At 38.6% G+C, this 19,844-nt stretch overlaps 1 protein-coding gene across 1 annotated transcript in view; it reads left to right on the top strand.

Moving 5' to 3' along the window:
- The window catches only part of LOC139722522 (D-aminoacyl-tRNA deacylase 2-like), a 37,761-nt gene extending 18,294 nt beyond the window's left edge, over positions 1–19,467 (top strand). The window contains exons 2-3 of the mRNA XM_071633812.1: positions 16,122–16,191; positions 19,133–19,467. Of these exons, the coding sequence (XP_071489913.1) occupies positions 16,122–16,191; positions 19,133–19,467 (405 nt within the window). The remainder of the gene's footprint in view (positions 1–16,121; positions 16,192–19,132) is intronic.
- Positions 19,468–19,844: the final 377 nt, after the last annotated feature.

Below are 19,844 nucleotides of genomic sequence, written 5' to 3'. Positions count from 1 at the left end.
GGGGATGTAGTAGTAGCGCCCCCTAGCGGTTTCACCCTAACCCCCCTGTCTACACAGGGGAGGTATAAAAGGGATTGCCTGTACGCGCATCCCTCAGTTGTGACCTGGAACCTGATTGAAAGACATACTGACTGAGCTACAAGACAAGTTACAGTTGCAACTCACCAGTAGTGCCGGTAAGTGCTACCGTTACTACAACACTACATTACTGTAAAGGCATGAATTTTGCACATAAAAGCATGACAGAAACTTAGAATGTAAACGCAAATCTAGTTAGGAAGACCGCTTGATAGTTAACAACCACATTGACTGCAAGTGCAAGTCGTAAGTGAGAGGAACAAAGGCGCGAGAAACGCTTTCATTGTACCGGGGGATTAATTAGCGATTTATCGATCGGTTTCGGCGGCTTTGTTTGTTGAGCAGAATATGCGAAGTTGGTACGCCGTCGACTGAGTCGGACGTGCGAACGTGCACATAAAGAGTTAAACTTAACCACTTAATCCTGGCTAAGTCTAGTGAAGTGTCAATATTCAAACTACTCCATACCATACTGTCTTGAAATTACATAGGGCCTAGTTGACAATAGATTATGTGAAAAATAGGTACCCACGGTAAATGGACAAAATGGAGACAGTTAAGAATAAGTTGTATTTTAATTCTTATCGGATCTAGACAGTGTCTAGACCCTAGTGAGACTGGGTTGCGTAAAATGCATGCATGATCCCATGCTGCATGCTCCAACTTACAAGTAAAAGTTACATTACAAATTTACATGACATAAAAAACTTAGGTTCAATCCAGAGGGAATAGGCCTAGAGAGCGGATGTCACTTCAATTTAGACCGGTTCTAGATGTATTTTTTTTTTCTAATTAAAGAGTCCTGTCTCGTGTAAGGCTTAGACTAAACCTTCTGCAGTTCAAGTATCGTGCATGTATAGCCTGAGGCTGTAGACTCGTGTAGCCTGCTACGTAGCCAGCCTAGAATAAACGATATGAAAACTAGACCTAGTCTAGATCGATCTAGGTCCAGACATCCGATTTAGATTTATTTTTGTCTAGACAGACTGTAGCCTAGACTGTACAGATCTAGATCTAGTATTCTAGATGCTAGTTAGCGGCTAAGCCATGTAGCATCACATTACAGCCCTGGCAAGCTTCATTAAACACGTAACGTTACAGCAAGATCGGTCTGGGAATGTAAGCAAAACGTTCAAAGAACGATCTGTTATTTGTTAATCTTATGAAGCCTGCTTTGTAATCAGGGCATAAATGGGGGATGGAGGTTCGTTTCATTGTAGATACTGCGTTTTACCTTGGGGAAATCCGTCAATTGCATGGGGTTTCCCCAAAGTATCTACATTTTCATCAATAACTTTAAAACAAAACAAAAACACAAAATGATATTTTCCAGGAAAATTGGTAGCTAGATAGACTAAAATTCCACAATGAAGGAATTTTTCAAAAGAGTATATTTTCTATGGGCTTTGGCAAACATATAAAATGGTGAATATCTCGGTTGAGAAATGCAGCTGGATGTAGATACTGCGTTTTTCCTTGGGGGGGGGGGGGGGCAGATCTTCGGACACGTTTCTGTTATGCTGAAAGTCGGAAAATCATGGCCCAGAAAAAAAAAAACGCTGATTTCTTGCCTTTCCTTTAATCATTTAGCTTCGAAATTTCGGCAGATCATAGACAAAACATTAGACTACAAAATTATGCCACAAACAGAAATCCGATTGTTTTGACCAATTTTGATGATGTGACTTCAAACTCGATTTGCTCGGCTCAGCCGTCAGCGACTTTAGGAGCCTTTTGTTGTACATAGCGGGTCACATATATTTTCGTCTTATAATCGACAGTTTGCACCAGCATGAGACGTAAAATAAGACGTCATATTCTGACGTTTTTGTGACGTCTTATTTGTTGAAAAATGACGTAATTATGATGTCTTTACGACCATAATTTTGCGTTCACACCGGTAAATATAACTTCATATTCACGTCCTTTTTTTTTGGGGGGGGGGGTCATGTTGCCGTCATATTCAAGTCATATATTTACGTCTTCTTGACGACAGTTTGCACCAGCGCAAGAATTGAAATAAGACGTCATAATTTGACGTCTTTTTAACGTCTTTTGTTACATATATCCATGAACTATAACAAAAAAAAATGGTAAGTGTTACACGTCATATTTACGACTAATTTCAAATCGTACTCAGCTAGATCTAGTGCAAAACCAATAATGATGTAATGTTAGCCTATTGAACATATAAATGACCTATCCTACATACCCTGGTACTCTAGATTCTATGTCTATGTCCTATTTCTTACCACAATCACAGTGCAACACACAGTTTATATACCTACGACAAATTGGAAAGCTTGAAGGCATGGTTACTGAACTAGAATCCATTGTTATCACATATGAAAATATTTCCCGAAACACACGTTGAAGCTTGAATAATGAATATCGCAATAAAGTATTCTTTTTTTTTACACATTTTAAGTTTGAATCAATATGAATACCTTATAGGTTAATGTATTTACTTATTGCAACTTGGTTCTGCATATTAGATCATCGTGAATATTGTATTGTATTTATTTTCCGTCATTAAAAAGATATACAGACAAAGATATATTACATAAAATAGACCTTCAACGGAGGGATGACCCTGCTCTTCACTGTTATTATAACAGCGCTGTTTTACAGAGGGGTCCCTTACATGAGAAATATAAACAAACAGTGTAGTTACATAAGAAAATACAAACATTCAGAGAAGTATATCAGCTGTGAATTATATGCAATTATAAACTTCGCTGATAAATATATAAATGCAAAAAAAAAGACATCTACGTAGTAACATAAGAAGAAAATACAAACATTCCGAGAAATATTTCAGCTGTGAATTATATACAATTATAAACTTCAATGATAGAAATATTAACCCACAAACAAACACAAATCCAGATATCCACGTATATTCAACAGAGAAACAAAATTGAATGAGGAATATACATCTGCACGTTACATAAACAATAGTCACATACAAATCAGAAATACAAGTTTCTAATCCCTTTAGAAATATATCTCGACTTGAGGTCGATTTCAAGGTATAAGGCAGTGCACTGTATTGCATCGATCCCCTTATGGTGTGTTGTTCTTTTACAATAATCAGTACGAGGCTTTGGGAGAAGAATGCATACCTGCGCTACGAAGAGAATATGAGTAACGGGAAGTCTGGAATATATCATTCATAGATGAGGATAACATATTATGAGTTGATTTAAATACAAACATGTTCAAATGCTTCCTACGTCTAGATTCAAGAGAAGACCAATTTAAAACAGAATGAATTTGTTAATGAGACACATGTCCATAAGGATTTGTTTTCATGATAATCCCCCCATCGCGATTTTGAAGAATTTGCAATTGCTTGATATAATTTTGATGACTTGAATCAAATATAATATCAGCATAATCAAAAAGTGGCAAGATGATGGACTGATAAATCAACTTTAGATTAGATTCATTGATAAAATGACGAAGTCTGCCTAATAAAATACTTCACTAATTTTCCTGCTTTTTACATAAATTCTCGATATGAGCATCCCATTTCAATTTGTTATCAACAATAAAAACGAGGTATTTCACATGATCCACTTGTTGTATTGGTATACCGTTCATAAAAAAAACATCTAAGCTGTTACATCTATTCAACATGTGCCTTGATCCAATGAGTAAAGACAGGGTCTTTTCAAAATTGATAGTCAGGGGTGGTATTCTGAGGTCGTAATTAAGTCTATAATTAACTTCGTGATTAAGTCGTGAAGTTGATAGGCCCTTAATCATGGGCAAAATCGGTATTCTGAGGACGTAAATAAGGTATGATTAAGTCCCCTGTAATTATCTTAGGTCCCTCCCATCTAATTGTTATTCCATCCAATCAGACTCGTTGTTAGAAGCCAAAATGATGATTACATTAATCCTCCACGCCCCTCCACGCCCCCTGTAATTACAACCCAAGAGCTCCGTGCGTGCGCACACTCTGGTATTTGATTACTTTGATTACAACCCCTCACCTACGCACGCGAAGATCTCAACCTCTTTGCTCACATAAAATGACAAAATTCCTCGAAGATCGGCTATATTTTTTTTTCTCTGAATTCTACGGATACCACGATAACAACATTCAACCGCTCCTCGGTTACCGAAGACGGTAAGTATCGTTGTGGCAGAGAAAACACGATGTATTGCGTGATATCGGAGTAGTTAATGACACTCTTTGGTATCATTAAGTTTTCCATTAACTTTCATACTTAATTACACCCTCAGAATACCGATTCGTAATTAACTCTGTGATTAAGTCCTCTCAGAGGTGCACGCGCATTGATACGCGCAAACGCGTAGGTCGTTTCCGCCAAAACGCTTGTTGCTATGGTAGTTAATATACCCCCTACTCAATCATGCTCTCAGAATACCAATTCGGTAATTAAGTGCTAATCAGACACTTAATAAGCTCTCAGAATACGGCCCCAGTTTATTTGCACACATCCATTTGTAAACACAAACCAGATCATTATTAAGATTCATATGTACACTATCAATATTACTATCAGAAAAAAATACATGACAGTACCATCGGCATATAATTGGATTGAGCAGTTAGGCACATATCTGCACAAATTATTAATAAAAACGATCAACAAAAGGTGACCAAGAATCGATCCCTGTGGGACTCCATAAGTTATGGGGTAACGGAGTTGAAAGCTGTGAATGGAGTGACGTACAAATAGATCGCCCCTTCAGGTAATCAATGAACCACGGCAGACACTCATCTGATACCCCAATACTGCGTAATTTGGTTAATAGCAAATCATGATTAACACAATCAAACGCTTTTTATGCCTCCGCCACGAAGTGGTGCCGGAGGCATGTTTTCGGGTTGTCCGTCCGTTCCGGCCGTCCTTTCGCCCGTCCGTCCTTCCGTCCGTCCGTCCGTCCGTAATGAATTTTGTTGACAGGGTAACTATCAAAACCTTTTGAGGTATCCCAATGAAACTTGGCATGTATGTGTATTAGGGAGTGAAGTTGTGCCTATCAACTTTTGGGTGCACTATGCTCAAGTTCAAAGGTCAAAGGGTCAAGGTCAAATACATAAAATGTCACTATTTCCACCATATCTATGCAATGCCTGAAGATATTTTCTTGAAACTTAGTGTATACATTTATTACGCAATTAAGATTCTCTGGTAAAACTTTGGGTCATGAGGTCAAAGGTCAAAGGTCAAAAGGTCAAGTAAAAATATTAACACGTCGCCTTTTTTCTCTGTACCTTGGAAATTGTTCAAGGTATCTTCATGGAACAAAGTATATACACATGTACTGACTGGCAGTGATTATCTAGAGAATTTAGGGTTCATGGGGTCAAAGGTCAAGGGCAACACTTCAAAATTTCACTATTTCCGTCATGTTTATGCAATGCCAGCAGGATTTTTTTTTTAAACACTTGATGTATGCATGTATAACCTAATAGAGATTCTCTGGAAAGTTTTTTTTTTCTTTTGCTTTTGCCTCAAAGGTCAAAAGGTCAAAGATCAAGTTTTTCCTCCATATCTCGGAAGTGGCTCAAGTTATCTTGAAACGTACTACATATTTAAGTCGCGCATGGTCGAAGCCGGGAAAATCGAGTTTGAAGTCAGAGCATCAAAGTTGGTCAAAACTTACGATTTTCTGATTTTGATATATTATTGGAGTCTAACATGTCTTCTATCATCTGTCGAAATTTTGAAGCAAAATGATCAAAGGAAAGACCAAAAAATAGCGTTTTTCTGAACCATGTTTTTTGGCGTTTCAACGAAGCAGAAACTGGTTCGAAAATTTGGATTGAGCGCCACAGATAGGTTCCGCCCCTAACAACGACCAGAGTGATCTCATTGGTCAGTTTGCTGCTTGCTGCTAACCGAAGCGTGAAGCTCGCACACTGCCCAGTCGACTGGTGCGTGCGGGCGGGGTGCGCTATGCTCAGCCGCTTCTCACATCCTGGTCACTGATTGGTTGGTGAGGAGACCGCCGACGCTGATGTGCTTGAATGAACTCTTCGGGGGTTGCTAGGGCTATACCTTCTATTGTCCAGAGTGAGTGAAAACTGACTTGCGTGTTCCTTGATCGCGATTGCGTCGAAAGGAAGACTTTTAGGGCGCTTTTCTCGAAACAGTGATTTTCCAGACGTCTCGACATGCTCTCTTTTAAACATCAATATCTCCGCAGCCGGTTATTTTTATAAAATGTGTTATATATCAATACGAAGCAGAAAGATTAGGGATTACATAATGCAATTTTCAATAATCGACCGCGCCCGACTTTAGGATCATTTTGTTGTAGCGGCTCACGCATGTTCTGCCTGACAGTGATTATCTTATGAATTTTAGGGTCAAAGGCCAGATGAAAATGGTAACAATTTACTATTCAATACAGAAATTGCACTTTTTCTCCATACCTTGAAAATTACTCTATGCATAAACGTTTGAATGGGTCAAAGTCAAGTTAAAGTCCTTAAATCCCAAGTACATGCTCTCCTCTTCATCCAATTAAACCTAGGTCAAGGAAGGTGAACGTTCAACACATTTGTGACAAACTTGTCATTTTAATATTTTTCCAATTTTGTGAAAATGTAATCACACATTGTCCACATGTACTATCTAGACCTATTAGGAGAATCATGCATTTTGGCGGAGGCATACCAGTCGCCATAGCGACATTTCTAGTTTTAAGTCTATGAATACGGCCCCTGTATATTTCCCTTCATTTATTGCTTTCATCCATCCACCTGTCACCTTGACTAAGGATGTGATTGTGGAATGATTTCGCCTAAATCTAAATTGTTTAGGAGATAATATGTTATTTTCTTCAAGGTAAGCCATCAATTGTCTTTGTACAAATCTTTCGAGCAGTTTAGAAACAGTGGGTAGTATTGAAATAGGACGAAAATTGTTTGGAGAACTAACAGTACCAGATTTATGAATGGGAATAATCTTTGACATTTTCTATTTTTGGAGGAACTTGTTTTCACACAAAATATCTATTAGTAATATGCGTTTAACAAGGAAAGATGGTGGGGACGCTTACTTTCAAAATCTTGGAAGAAATCTCATCCAGACCTACTGAAATGCTATCTCTCAAATTATTCAGTTCCTTATGTACGTCATTCTCAGATACTACATGAAATCTAAATTGTACACCACCATCAGTGTAGATATCATTTTCATAATAAGGCACAGTGGGCTGTTCTACGATATCAGAAGCAAGCTTTTCTCCAATAGAAGAGAAATATTCATTAAACTCATTACTCTTCGATTCACAATCTAATACATTACCTTGGGGATTATTACTTTGTGAATTAGGCATAACAGATTTCAAAATCTTTCAAATATCAGCGGATCTTCCCTTAACTGAAGAAAGTCTATAAACATAATACTTTCTTTTTGCTTTCCTAATTTCAGAGGTGACTTTATTTCTCAGTTTCCTGTACATATTCATTGTATCACTTTCCTTCGTTTTCTTTGATTTCCTTTTCATTTTATCTCGTTGTTTGATTAGATTTATAATCTCCGAAGTCATCCAAGGAGAATATTTACTTTTAACTTTCCTGGATTTAACTGGCATAAATAGATTACCAGTTTCCATGAGATAATCTTCCAATAATCTGAAAGCCTCATCAATATCTTTTGCGAAAAAAAGTCTTCCCAAGGCTGATTTTGTAAATGATCACAAAAAAACTGTTATATCAACATTTTTTAAAATTTCTGTAAATTAGTACACGGGGTAGACGTGGAGAATGAGTGGACGGAGATCCCCAAATAATGAAATTCATGGAATGGTCGCTTATTAAGCCAATGTGAATGACACCCGAGGATTTCACGAATTCGATTCTATTAGTTAACAACAAATCAATCAAAGAAGATGTCGCATCTGTGACACGAGTACTTTCTGTGATGTTTACAAGTTGCATAGAATAAACATCGTGAATCGTGAATCACACGTTTTGTGCCACCTTGATAGGGTCTCTTCAAAATGTCACAGTTGATATCGCCCATGATCACAGTACTGTGATTGAAACTATCGATGAATGACAAAAGTGATTCGTAGTGATCAAGTAGCTCAGAAGGACCACCCGGGGGCCGATACCATGTTACAAAAAATTACTGTAGTGTACTGTACTGTAGAGACGCATGATCTAAAATTTAAATATCATAGTTTTCGCGAACATATAAAATGACGCCACCACCATGTCGGTTTCTATCTCTTCGTATAATCTTGTAATGATCAATATCGATTTCATTATCCATAACTGTATCGTCTAACCAAGTTTCATTAAAAGCACCAGTACCTATTACATTATGAGACATGACAGCTCTCTTTTCATCTATATTTCGCAATAAACTTCTCACATTCAACTGTACCATTTTTAGACCTTTGATTTGCAATTGACTGCATTGTAATGATTGCTTGTCAACAGAGAAATCACTTTGATTTATCATAGTTTCGACTGAAGAGTGACTAATATTAGCATCTTGAGTTTTATGGTATGATGTATTGAAAGGCAGCTCGAGAAAGATACATCGATTACAAATCCAATCTTTGGAGGAATGAAAAAAAAATGAAAAAAAAAAAGATCTAAAGAGGAACATGAAAGATGTGTCCAAATATTACAAATAACGCATTTTATGGCACTTTGATTACTTTTCACAGATTTAGCACAGAAAAAACAAGGATATTTCAAAGTCATAATGCGCTTCGTGCGTTATGAGATTAAACAGTGAAAACATGTTTACAGTTTAAAGTCAATATCCGCGAGGCTGAAGATGGAGACCTTTTTGCCATCTGCATTGAGAGCAGTGATCCTTCCGTCAAGCGTCCAGACTTTCTTGACTTTCGCATGAGAACGAAGCTTGTTGACAATCGCTTGTCTCTTGGTAGTGAGATCCCCGTGAATGAAGATATCCGTCCCCTTGAGTTTGGATCTCGCAGAGTAGATTTCATGTCGTGTGTTGTACCTGCAGAATTTGATGATGATTGGTCGCGGATTCTTTGATTCACGGTTCCAGTACCTCGGAGTGACACGATGACCACGGTCAATGTACCCAGGGTCAAGAGTGATTCCAAGATGGCGGCGAGCGGTGACGATGACCATTTGATCGGTATTTCGTTTTGTTCCTCGGGGATTCCATGAATACGAAGACATTGTCTCGGCGAGTATTGCTCGTGGTCCTCACACAGACGATGTATTTCCTTCAGCTGCAGTGTGAGATCGTGAACAGGTGATTCGAGCGTTGCAAATTTCTCCTGCTCATGAATGTCCAGCTGTATGGCCTCGTAAACTCGTTGAGTACAGCATCGACAATAGCTTGAATGAGTCCTCGGTTGATTGACCAGCTGGAGTAAGGGGAGAACTCCCGAAGGAGGCTTGCCGGTCTGCTCCCGGTTCATGTAGTTCTTCTCTCCGTACCTCAGGCTCCTTCTTTGGGGAGGGATCCTTAGATTCAGAGTCCTTCCTCTCACTTCTCGTTTGAGCCCGTCTTCTCATCTTTGAGACAAACACTGACTTGTTGAAAAAACAGGTAGATGCTATTGCTGGATTCTTATCCACATGGCAAAGTGTGACGTTAATAAAAAACAGTGTGGCGTTAATAAAAAAACAGTAATTCAATCCAGATTTTGAAGAGGTGAGCAGATGCACGTCCACTCCAATGCAATTTATGATCGATATAGTAGCAAAACGTTTGTCAACCTTTGAAGACTTTATGATATCTTAAAAACGTCTTTATGACCAAAACACACGCATTTAGACAGGAAGAATTCATTAAATTAATTAAAATTATGGAAAATGAAAGTTTGAAAAAATGTAGGGTTGGATATTCGATTTTTAAAATATTTTGTACTGATACTCTCTTAATGAAAATTCATGATTGACATAAAAAAGACAACACTCAAGCTCCTACTGGAATCACACTTTTTAGTTGTACATGGTCTCTTAGTGAAGATGCATGATCGATATAAGAACCAACAGAAATTGCGTTCAAACTGAATAACCTGCCCTTTACTGAGGCACACAAGTGCGCGTGGGCACGCGTGCACACACACATACACCCACACACAAAATATTTTATTTTATTTATTTCATAATCCATAAAACCGAAAGTCTTTGTAATTCAAGCGGTATACATAAATACACAAACTTAAATGACAAGTTCACCTTCATAGACATGTGGGTTGAGTGAACGCAGCAATATTAGTAGAACACATCAGTGAGAGTTTGAGCAAAATCGGACAATCCGTTAAACAGTTATGAAGTTTTGAGGTTTCTGCTCAGTCACGGCTGGATGAAAAGACTACTATAGCTTGTGATGTCACATGAGTACAACGATATAAAGAAAGAAAGAAAAATTTACATATTTCCATTTTTTCGTATAACAAGAGAACACTCGACTTCTCTCTTTCAGAAGGCAGGGGGAATAATATTACCCTTAAAGCCGGTCTGCACTAGCCATTATTTTGATGCCAGAACTTTTTTTGTAAAGAGCGCCATCTATCAAAACTTCCGGTGGCCGGGTTACATCCACGGAACTCTAGTTCTGTGGTTACATCGTTATTTTATACTGTGGCTGATCGCCGCCTGCCGGTCAGCGCACGATCTCACAGCAGCTGTGCGCAGAGCCGAGAGAACACACACAAGCAGTGCATAATATGGTGGGGTACAGAAAGCCCAGCCCGGCCCGCCCTGCGCGGCGTCGATCTTTCGGCCGATCGCGAGGGACCGGGTTACTTGTCGCGAGAGAGATCCACGACAATCCACTCACTCAGCCCAATGACCTAATCGCTATACACCAGCGCAGCTCGCATCTCCTCCCACTGGATCCAGCATTTACCAAGTCGTACAGTCGTATCCGCGACATAATCGCAGATTGAAGTTCGACACAACGATCAGAATTAACGATCTGAGTGTTGAAGACAGTGTTTGAAAGCACCGAACACACTGCGAAGTGATAAGTGACAACGTATAATGGTGCGTACTATGGTACTATGGGACGTGGTATACATTACGTATGCACTGAACTGCGCAAGATAATGCGGGATCGAAGCGAGCCGCTGCGCTGCTAGGCCATCCCCTACGTTTACGGGAACCTGATGATCTGTGTGTTAAGTCTATGGGGATATCAGAATTCAGTGTGGAACGGGTTAATTGCTGCACGCCGCTCGGCATTATGGGAGAAATGCTGGGCACCACAAGGAAAAATGAGCCTTATGATGGCGCTAGACATGTTTCTTTCCAGTGCAGACCGACTTTATATATTTAGATATTGCACCTGTTACGTCTATATGTAATGTAAATAACTTTTAAAACCCATGTGTTATAAAATAACAACATAAACAACAGTCGCAAAGTATAATGAAATAAAAAAGAAGGCTTATTAAAAGCACATACATGGATCTCAATAACAATTTGAATAAAATCCGACAGAGAAAGTGGCTGTTACAGCACACACAAGAATGTGACAGATACAGCACACAATTAAAAAAACATGTGTATGCATAAGCCTATTGGTTTTTCTTAGTAAGTTTCGTAGCCAAGATTATTCCTTTGTTTAACCTCGAATGAAATGACATATGTTAGTATTCCAGTTCATTTAATAATTTCACGATTTAGTAAACTGTCAAATCTTCCAGTTTTTACCAGTGCCCTGCTTAGAATCCGTCTGGTGTGAATTTACCCAGTTTGGTCTATAAATTGGTCCAAGGAGTCAACTGGTATGCTATTTGGCGTGCCAGTCCGTTACCTTGTTTTAAAAATTGAATCAAATATTCAATGTGTTATTTCTGTCCAGCCGATTCCAAATGATATCAAATACTATTTCTAATAGAGAGACGTGAAAACATGCCATGAATAGTTGTAACGTTGTTCAAAAAGTAAACAAAAAGAAAAAAAAAACACAACTAACTTTTGACTTAATTAGCGGCAAATAGTTGGTTGAATAATTGACGCAAAACTTCCATCATCTGATGATCATGAACATAACGAGAAAAAATGGTTGAATAAAGAAGTCACATTGACATCTGTAGGACCGCATCAGTTGCTATGATGAGAAAAACTGACGTAAATATTACGACATAAATACGTCGCTAATATGACGTACTAAATACGTAACAAAACTGGCGTGAATTTTTCGTCATTAATAAGTTGCTAATATGACGTGATGAATAACTTCATGTTAGATATGACGTGATGAACAAGTCACAAAACTAACGTGAATTGTACGTCATAAATACGTCACTGATATGACGTGATACGAAATAGTCATTAAAACTGTCGTGAAATTTAAGTCATAAATACGTCGCTAACATAACGTGATGAATACGTCCCAAAACTGACGTGAAATATACGTCATAAATACGTGGCTAACATGACGTGATGAATACGTCCCAAAACTGACGTGAAATTACGTCATAAATGCATAGCTGATATGACGTGATGGACACACGCGCCGGTACGCAACAAAACTGACGTGAAATTTACGTCCTAAATACGTCGCCAATTACATGACGAGATAAGTAGTTCTGGCTGATAAACCATGTGTTTAGCCAGAACTGCGTATCTCTAGGAGATAAGCATGTTGCGACAAAGATTGTCGCCCCCTGAAATAGGCGACAATTTTTGACGGAGTTGGCGTCTTAAATTGTCGCCCCGTCATAAATTGTCGCCTGGCGACAATTTATGATGAGGGCTGGCGGCAAAAATTGTCGCCCGCCCTCGAAACACATTTTGCTGGGTAATATCGTTCTTGACATAGTCATTGAAATACCAACACATAACTTTCATGGCTACATCCATGCAAACATGCCATGTAAAAAGTCATGGTGAGGTTTGAAGGAAGTGTGTATGTGCGCGCGCACATGACAATTTTGTGTCCGTTTGTGCGTGTGTGTGTGTGTGTGTGTGTGTGTGATGGAGCGCTGTGCGTGTTGTGGGAATTGTGTCGCTTGAATGTTTTGTTCCTTTTATCTCCTGCGTGCTTACGTAGACACACGAACGCTCGCACACAACACACATACGTACGTAGCCCACGAACACCAAACCCCTCCGATATACACTCATGCAGGCACAAAACTGCGCCCATAAACACGCATCACCACACAACCTATAGGCCTACACATACGCCACTACCCACATATACACGTACGCATACAGGCACACGTATTCACACAGACAAACAAACCACTACCACTATACAACCACATTATCACCATCGCACATCAGAGTTTATTCCCCCCTGCAGACTTTGTATTGTTACGAATCTAGTACGTCCCTACCTTTTCCTCGGGTCGGCCATATCTTTTCAAGCAATGCTTACAATGGCGGCCCTCCGCATTATCGCTTCTTAAATATGATATTGTTATTGTAATCCCTGCTGCATATGCATGCATACTGTAATATTATATCATTAATTTCCTTTATATCGTTTTTTTATGCGAGTCAAACGGCTCTGTATTAAATATACTTTGTATGTTTCCCATGTTGATGATTATGTAATTTATGTACATTGATTTGTAGAAAATAAAGTATCTATCAAACAAACCACCACACATGCACAGTTTCCACATATTGTATTATTATACTCCAAACACACACACACACACACAAAGCTATACGCAAACGCATACACAAGTCACATATTATACGCACCTGCAAATCATACACAACACAGCTACCATGCAGCTGCCCCCAACCCACACAGCTATACGTAAACGCATACACAAGTCACACATTATACGCACCTACAAATCATACTCCGCACATACCATGCAGCCACCAACACACACACACACACACACACACATACGCATAACTTACAAGCCATACCCACCCCACCAAAGCATAATACCGGAGCAACCAACCCCGAGCCGAGGGCGACAATTTTTGACGGGGCGACAATTTATGTCGCAACAATTGTTTTTGCCATCATAAACTGTCGCCATCGAGGTCAACAATTGGGAACTGCACAAGCATTAAAAAAAAAAAAAAAAAAATGTCGCCAGACGACATTTCATGACATGGCGATAATTTATGATGCAAACTCCGTCGAAAATTGTCACCCCGAGCCGGGGGCGACAATCTTTGACGGGGCAATCTTTGTCGCAACATACGCAGTTCTCTTTGATAAGCATGTGGTTAACTATGAAAATATGCGTAGTTCTGCCTGATGAAACACGTACTTATCAGGCTGAACTGCGTATCTCCTAGAGATACGCAGTTCTGTCTAAAACAAAAACAAGACAAAACAAACCAAAACAAACCAAACCAAACCAAAAGAAAACAAAACAAAACGCATGGCCAAAGACTTAAGCAGTTCTGGCTGATCATCCTTGGCACGTGACGAGAGATGCACAGTTCTGTCAGATTACGATCGCTGACATTTGGCTTCGATTCATTTGGCAGAAGTGCATAAGTTTTTATTGAATTGTTAATTATTACTGCTTAAAAAGGTCAAATTGTCTTTTTTTTTTGGGTTAATCGATTCTTCAGACCAATTATGACCAAGAACGAAAGAAAATGCAACTCATCGTATCCCAGTTTAGAAAGGTGTAACATTGAATCTGTAAAGCCGATTTCTGACGTAATGGGTTAAAGGAGATACGCAGTTCTGCCAGATTACGGCCCCCGGAACCGTTCCCTTCAGAAGAATCCATGGACTGTCCGGGTGTCGCTTACCAACAGCGCGCATCTATACCGGGCAGTGTTAAACAGGATCGAAAGATATGTGCACTTGGTTCAGAGGACGTGCAGTATCAGCGCTGTAATATCTTTGGAAATCACTTGAAATCACATGAAATGTACCCAGAAAGATAAAAAAGTGCAACCGTGTCCTATTGATGAGTAGAAACTATTGAGACATGCATCGCCAGCTAAAATCATCTAGTTTCAAAAGTTCCCTGAAAAAATTCTTCCCGTAATCCAGTAAAATTTGACATCGCACACTGCGTCATACCGTCACTCTGAAATGTAACAAGTTCTAACGAAACAATTGCGACGCCACTTGTTGACACTGCGCACTGTTGCTTTGTACCATCACTCCGTGAAATGTAACAATTGTGTCAATTGTGACGTCACAAAGGAAGTCTGACATTGCGCACTGCTTCCAGCAGACACTGTGAAAAAAAAAAATCAATTGTAACAACGCAGAGCTGCAGTTCTGCCGTAGTGCCTTGTAGGGTCCCTTCACAACATCGCACCCACCATACACACGACTTTTTGCCTCGCATTTCTTCTATCACCCCTTCGTTTGGTTACATTTTTATCCAAAATTCAAAATAGATATAAGCCCAAATGACTAATTTCGATTTTCTGTTTAAAACTACATGCATCGGTGCCTCTCAGTGATTTTTTTTTTTTTTAAATATAGGAGCCACCTCTGTCCATAGTTCTATGAAAAACTCTCAAGACAAATATATATCTGTATATCATATCCAGTAATGGGTACACAAGCCCGCAGTTTGTTAACTCTTCATGTGTCATGGCGAAAACCCCCTTTGTAAGTAAATCTTTGATTTCTCTTGAGCTGGACAAATAGTGAGTAAAGTTGCAGAGAAAATGCCAAGCTTTGCACTTATGTATTTGTATGACAAATCTATGATTTTTGTTCTTTCACATGACCAGTAGATATATTACTGCAAAGGCATGACTTTTGCACCCAAAACAGTGACAGGAACTTAGAAATTACTCTCAAATCCAGTAGAGAACACCTCTTGATAGTCACTACATGAAATGCAAGCTATAGGTAGGAGGAACAGAAGTGCGAGAAACGCTTTCATCGTACCGCGGCATTTGGCGATGTATCAATCGGATTAGGCGGATTAGTGCGTTTGAGCAGAATATGCGAAGTTGGCAGGCCGTCGACTGAGTCGGACGTGCGAACGTGGCACATAAAGAGTAAATGTAAGCAACAATTTTATGTTAACTTTAAATGGAGCAAAATTTACTTGTGAGTGCAGTATCATTCTATTTTTATCAGTATTCCTTTAAACGTAATAATCTTGTTTCGTCTTTCATTTTTTCTTTATTTTTTCAGATAAACAGCGGAATTATATTATTCGTATGTTTCTTGAGAGGCGCCGATCGGGACACTGTACAGAAAATGGGTAAGCAAGACTAAGGGGAAAAATGAGAGAAATGTTTTTCCACAAAAAAATGATTGCGATTTCTATATGGAATTGTGTGGATGTTTATTGATGGCTAACATAAGTGTCTGAACTGTCCGTAGTGTTGTGACATGTTTTAAAGTTGTACTTCTCTAAGGGTGCTACATTTCCGTGAGAGAGAGAGAGAGAGGAAAACGACCAGGAATAAGTTTTGCACCTCCGTTGTATATGTGACCGTGCATCACAAAACGAACAAAATGTCGCACACACTGATTTGACGTGACTGAAAATAAGTGAAATGGGTCAACCTAGCCGATCTTGACTTTTTGATATTTTCTGAAAGAGCAAGTCTTCTTTTACATTATGCTAAAATTTGGGATCATAAAACGGGCAGGAAAGTGTATTTTTAGCAGTTTATCTCGAACATTTTTGGTAGAATAGTGGGATTAGGTGTGTCTTTAGAGTCCCCTTTTCAAGCTGGAAAAACCTTGTAAACACTCTTCACTTCGAACTCCCATACCTTTTGGATGGATAATGCTACTGCTGTGAGAGTTGGCATGAATTATTAACAGAAAATGTTAATGAGGCATGCTTAATTTCACTTTAATCTGATAATCCCTTCATTGTTGTTACTCCAGTTGTTTACTTCCTGTTTTTGTCCCATTCATCTAACAGGCAGCACGGTTTGGTGAAGATTAAGCGCTTGAATAGACACTGTACTTCAGAGCCTCTTTTCTCAGTTCACACTTTTCCTGAGTTTGTGCTTTCTTTCCATATTTAGATAGGTTAAGAGAGTCCATTTGATTTGAGTTATACATCATTTTAAAGCTTAAAGTCTGTTCTTTCAGAATATGGTCTTAACTTAAAATTCATGTCTGGCGACTTTTTGTTTGTTTTGAGATGCAGGGTCACAAATACAGTTACAGGAGAATACCGATTTGTACAAGAGACTTAAAAAAGAGAGAAATGGTCTCAGAATAGCTCCCCATTACTCTCTGAGTTCTTTTGTAGCTTTTTTTTTTTCTGTTGTGGCAAAGTGGATAAGACTCCCGACTCCTAACCGGACGACCCAAGTTCGAGTCCTGTTCAGTGCTTACGTCCTTGAACTAGATGTTTTCACTTATTGTGCCCCTCTAGACCTAGGTGTAAAGATTTGGAACCTGGCAACGTTAGCTTAATAATAATAGTAGGGCCCTCTGGTAGAACAGTTGTAGCACGGCCGAGGCTACTCTTGGCAAACAAGGCTTTATTATGATTATGATTATGATTATGATTATGATTGTATATGATTGTGATTATGATTGTCACTATTATTACCATTATCATCATTATTATTACTATAGGTTTTCCCGGGCAATTTCACACTTTTGTCAGTCCATTTGATAAAAGGTTCATTCAATTTAGCGAAAATCCTCGTCACTGCTCATTCTGTCATTCAAAATTGCAACTTGTTCGTTCAATTTATCATTTCGATCAATGAAATTCGCAAATGTCCCTTTCAAATTCGGAAAACGGGCATTCAGATTGGCACGTGCTCTTCAACCATTCAAATTCGCCAGCACTGGCGGAAAATGGTATTTCAGTCATTCAATTTCTTGCCGTATGGGCTTTCAAATTACAAACATGTTCATTCAAATTGGCGTAATGCTATTACTATTTTTTTATGTGATTTTTTTTTTTCATCCACACACTGTTAAGTATATAGTACAGGTATCTTTGACCCTAAATAACTCAAGTTTGTTGTTCTGTAACACCCCTCTTCATCAGAACTATACATGCACCAGTACCATACATTCACTTCACTTTCTTATATCCAGTCATGGCAGCACGAGTTAGATACAGGGGTATCTCTCAAGAAGACAGGGAAAGACTCATTGAAGCATTTGAGGGTAATACCATTGACAAAGTGATGGCTAGAGCTGATCCAAGAACTTTATTCCTAATGATGATTAACGCAATATAACACCCACCAAATGAAAATAATGAAACATGCAGATGATAGAAATAATCACGATGTAAATTGAAACCTCCTTCTCCCAACTAATGTCAAAACAAACTTAAGATTAATGTATCTGTGAATGAAATAATTCTATCGCACATTATAAACACATACACCTATTTTGAAAGTACTGTTGCGAGGGTGATATCAGAATAAAGAATAAATACGAAAATATGAAACGTTATGATGCTTGCAAACGATACCTATGATGAATGAAAACGGAAAAAAGGAATAAAAGCATAAACGTGTCTGCTAAATTGACTGCAGTAAATGCGAAATTTGATGCCCAAGAATGAATTCGAATGAACGAGCACAGCGTATACGCGATCACGTGGCTATATATCCTGCTAAATTGAATAAACGATTTGCAAAATGGTGCTTGTCTTACAAATTTGAACTGAAAAAGTGCTGATTCGAACGATGTTAAAGGTAATTTGAGTGCTCCAAAATGAATTTGAATGAAAAGATTATAAAATTGAAATACCGAACATGCCATCTAGGCTAAATTCTGCTAAATTGAAAGCAGCAATTAGGAATTCGACTGAAAAAAAAGTGCGAAATCGGCCGAGAAAACCTATATTATTGTTGTTATCATACCCAAACTTCCGAAGTTATCGGTAAGCCAAAAATGAAGGCGGTACTTTATCGTAGAGCGACAGCAGCTTCAGTGATGAGTGTAATTCGCAAGTAAAGAGTTCAACATTTCGTCTGAGTTTATCAAAGACTTCCTTCATTATGGTTGCTATGGAGTTTTATAACCCATATTTTACCCATTCCTTGCACATTCCTTGCGCAGTTTTTACTTATATTAACGTTTCATAGATAACTTTCTATTACGTTATCTCATTATGAAAATAAAATCATTTGAGCTGAAATAGATAGTCTGGCGAAAGAAAAAAAAACTAATTGATGTGTCCATATTTAATGATTTGGTTTTGACAGTGAAATCTGCTTTGAATATCAGACTGAGCAAGTTAGCATCCTCCAAGCGTGTGTCAGTCCTAAACCTTCCAGGAGATGTCCTTGTTGTTCCCCAGTCCACCCTTGGGGGTAAAGCCAATGGAAAGATGGTGCAGTACCACTCCAACATTGACAAAGAGTCTGGAGCAGAACTCTTCCGGATGTTTGTGGAGCTGTGTGCATGTGGTCTTGCGAGCAATGACAGAACTTTGGAGGCGGGTTGCAAAGTTCTCAGTGGGAATTACGGAAGTCGTCATGAGGTGCTTTCAATGAATACATATGTGTATGGACCACTTACTCACATCATTGATTTTTGATGTTGAATTGTATGGCGTAGGTCTAGGGTGTCACTTTTTTTTTTTGTTCGTTTGCGTTCTTTTCATCTCATATATCAGGAAGGAGTTTATCTCCGAGTTTTCAGCTAATAGTACAATGCTTTGATTTGATTTAGTGTTCATTTGATTTATTTCTGCAATCTTCACTAGGTATATAAAACGTAGCAAACAATTTTCAAATACTAATCACATCATATTACAAAAAACATGGATATAGATATAATCGCATACAATGGACTGATAACGACATATTGTATAGTAGAGTTATAACCATATACAAATACGATTGGAAAATCATTGATTATTCAGTCGAAACAACACAAACAAAAAGCAGAAGACTGTCATCTGAAGCTGAGCTT

Source organism: Diadema antillarum, unplaced genomic scaffold (assembly GCF_040938485.1).
Source record: "Diadema antillarum isolate AM-2024a unplaced genomic scaffold, OU_Dant_1.0 scf00000014, whole genome shotgun sequence".
Classification (NCBI taxonomy): Eukaryota; Metazoa; Echinodermata; class Echinoidea; order Diadematoida; family Diadematidae; genus Diadema; species Diadema antillarum.
Note: the sequence above shows the minus strand (reverse complement) of the source record. Positions and strands in the feature narration are given on the sequence as shown.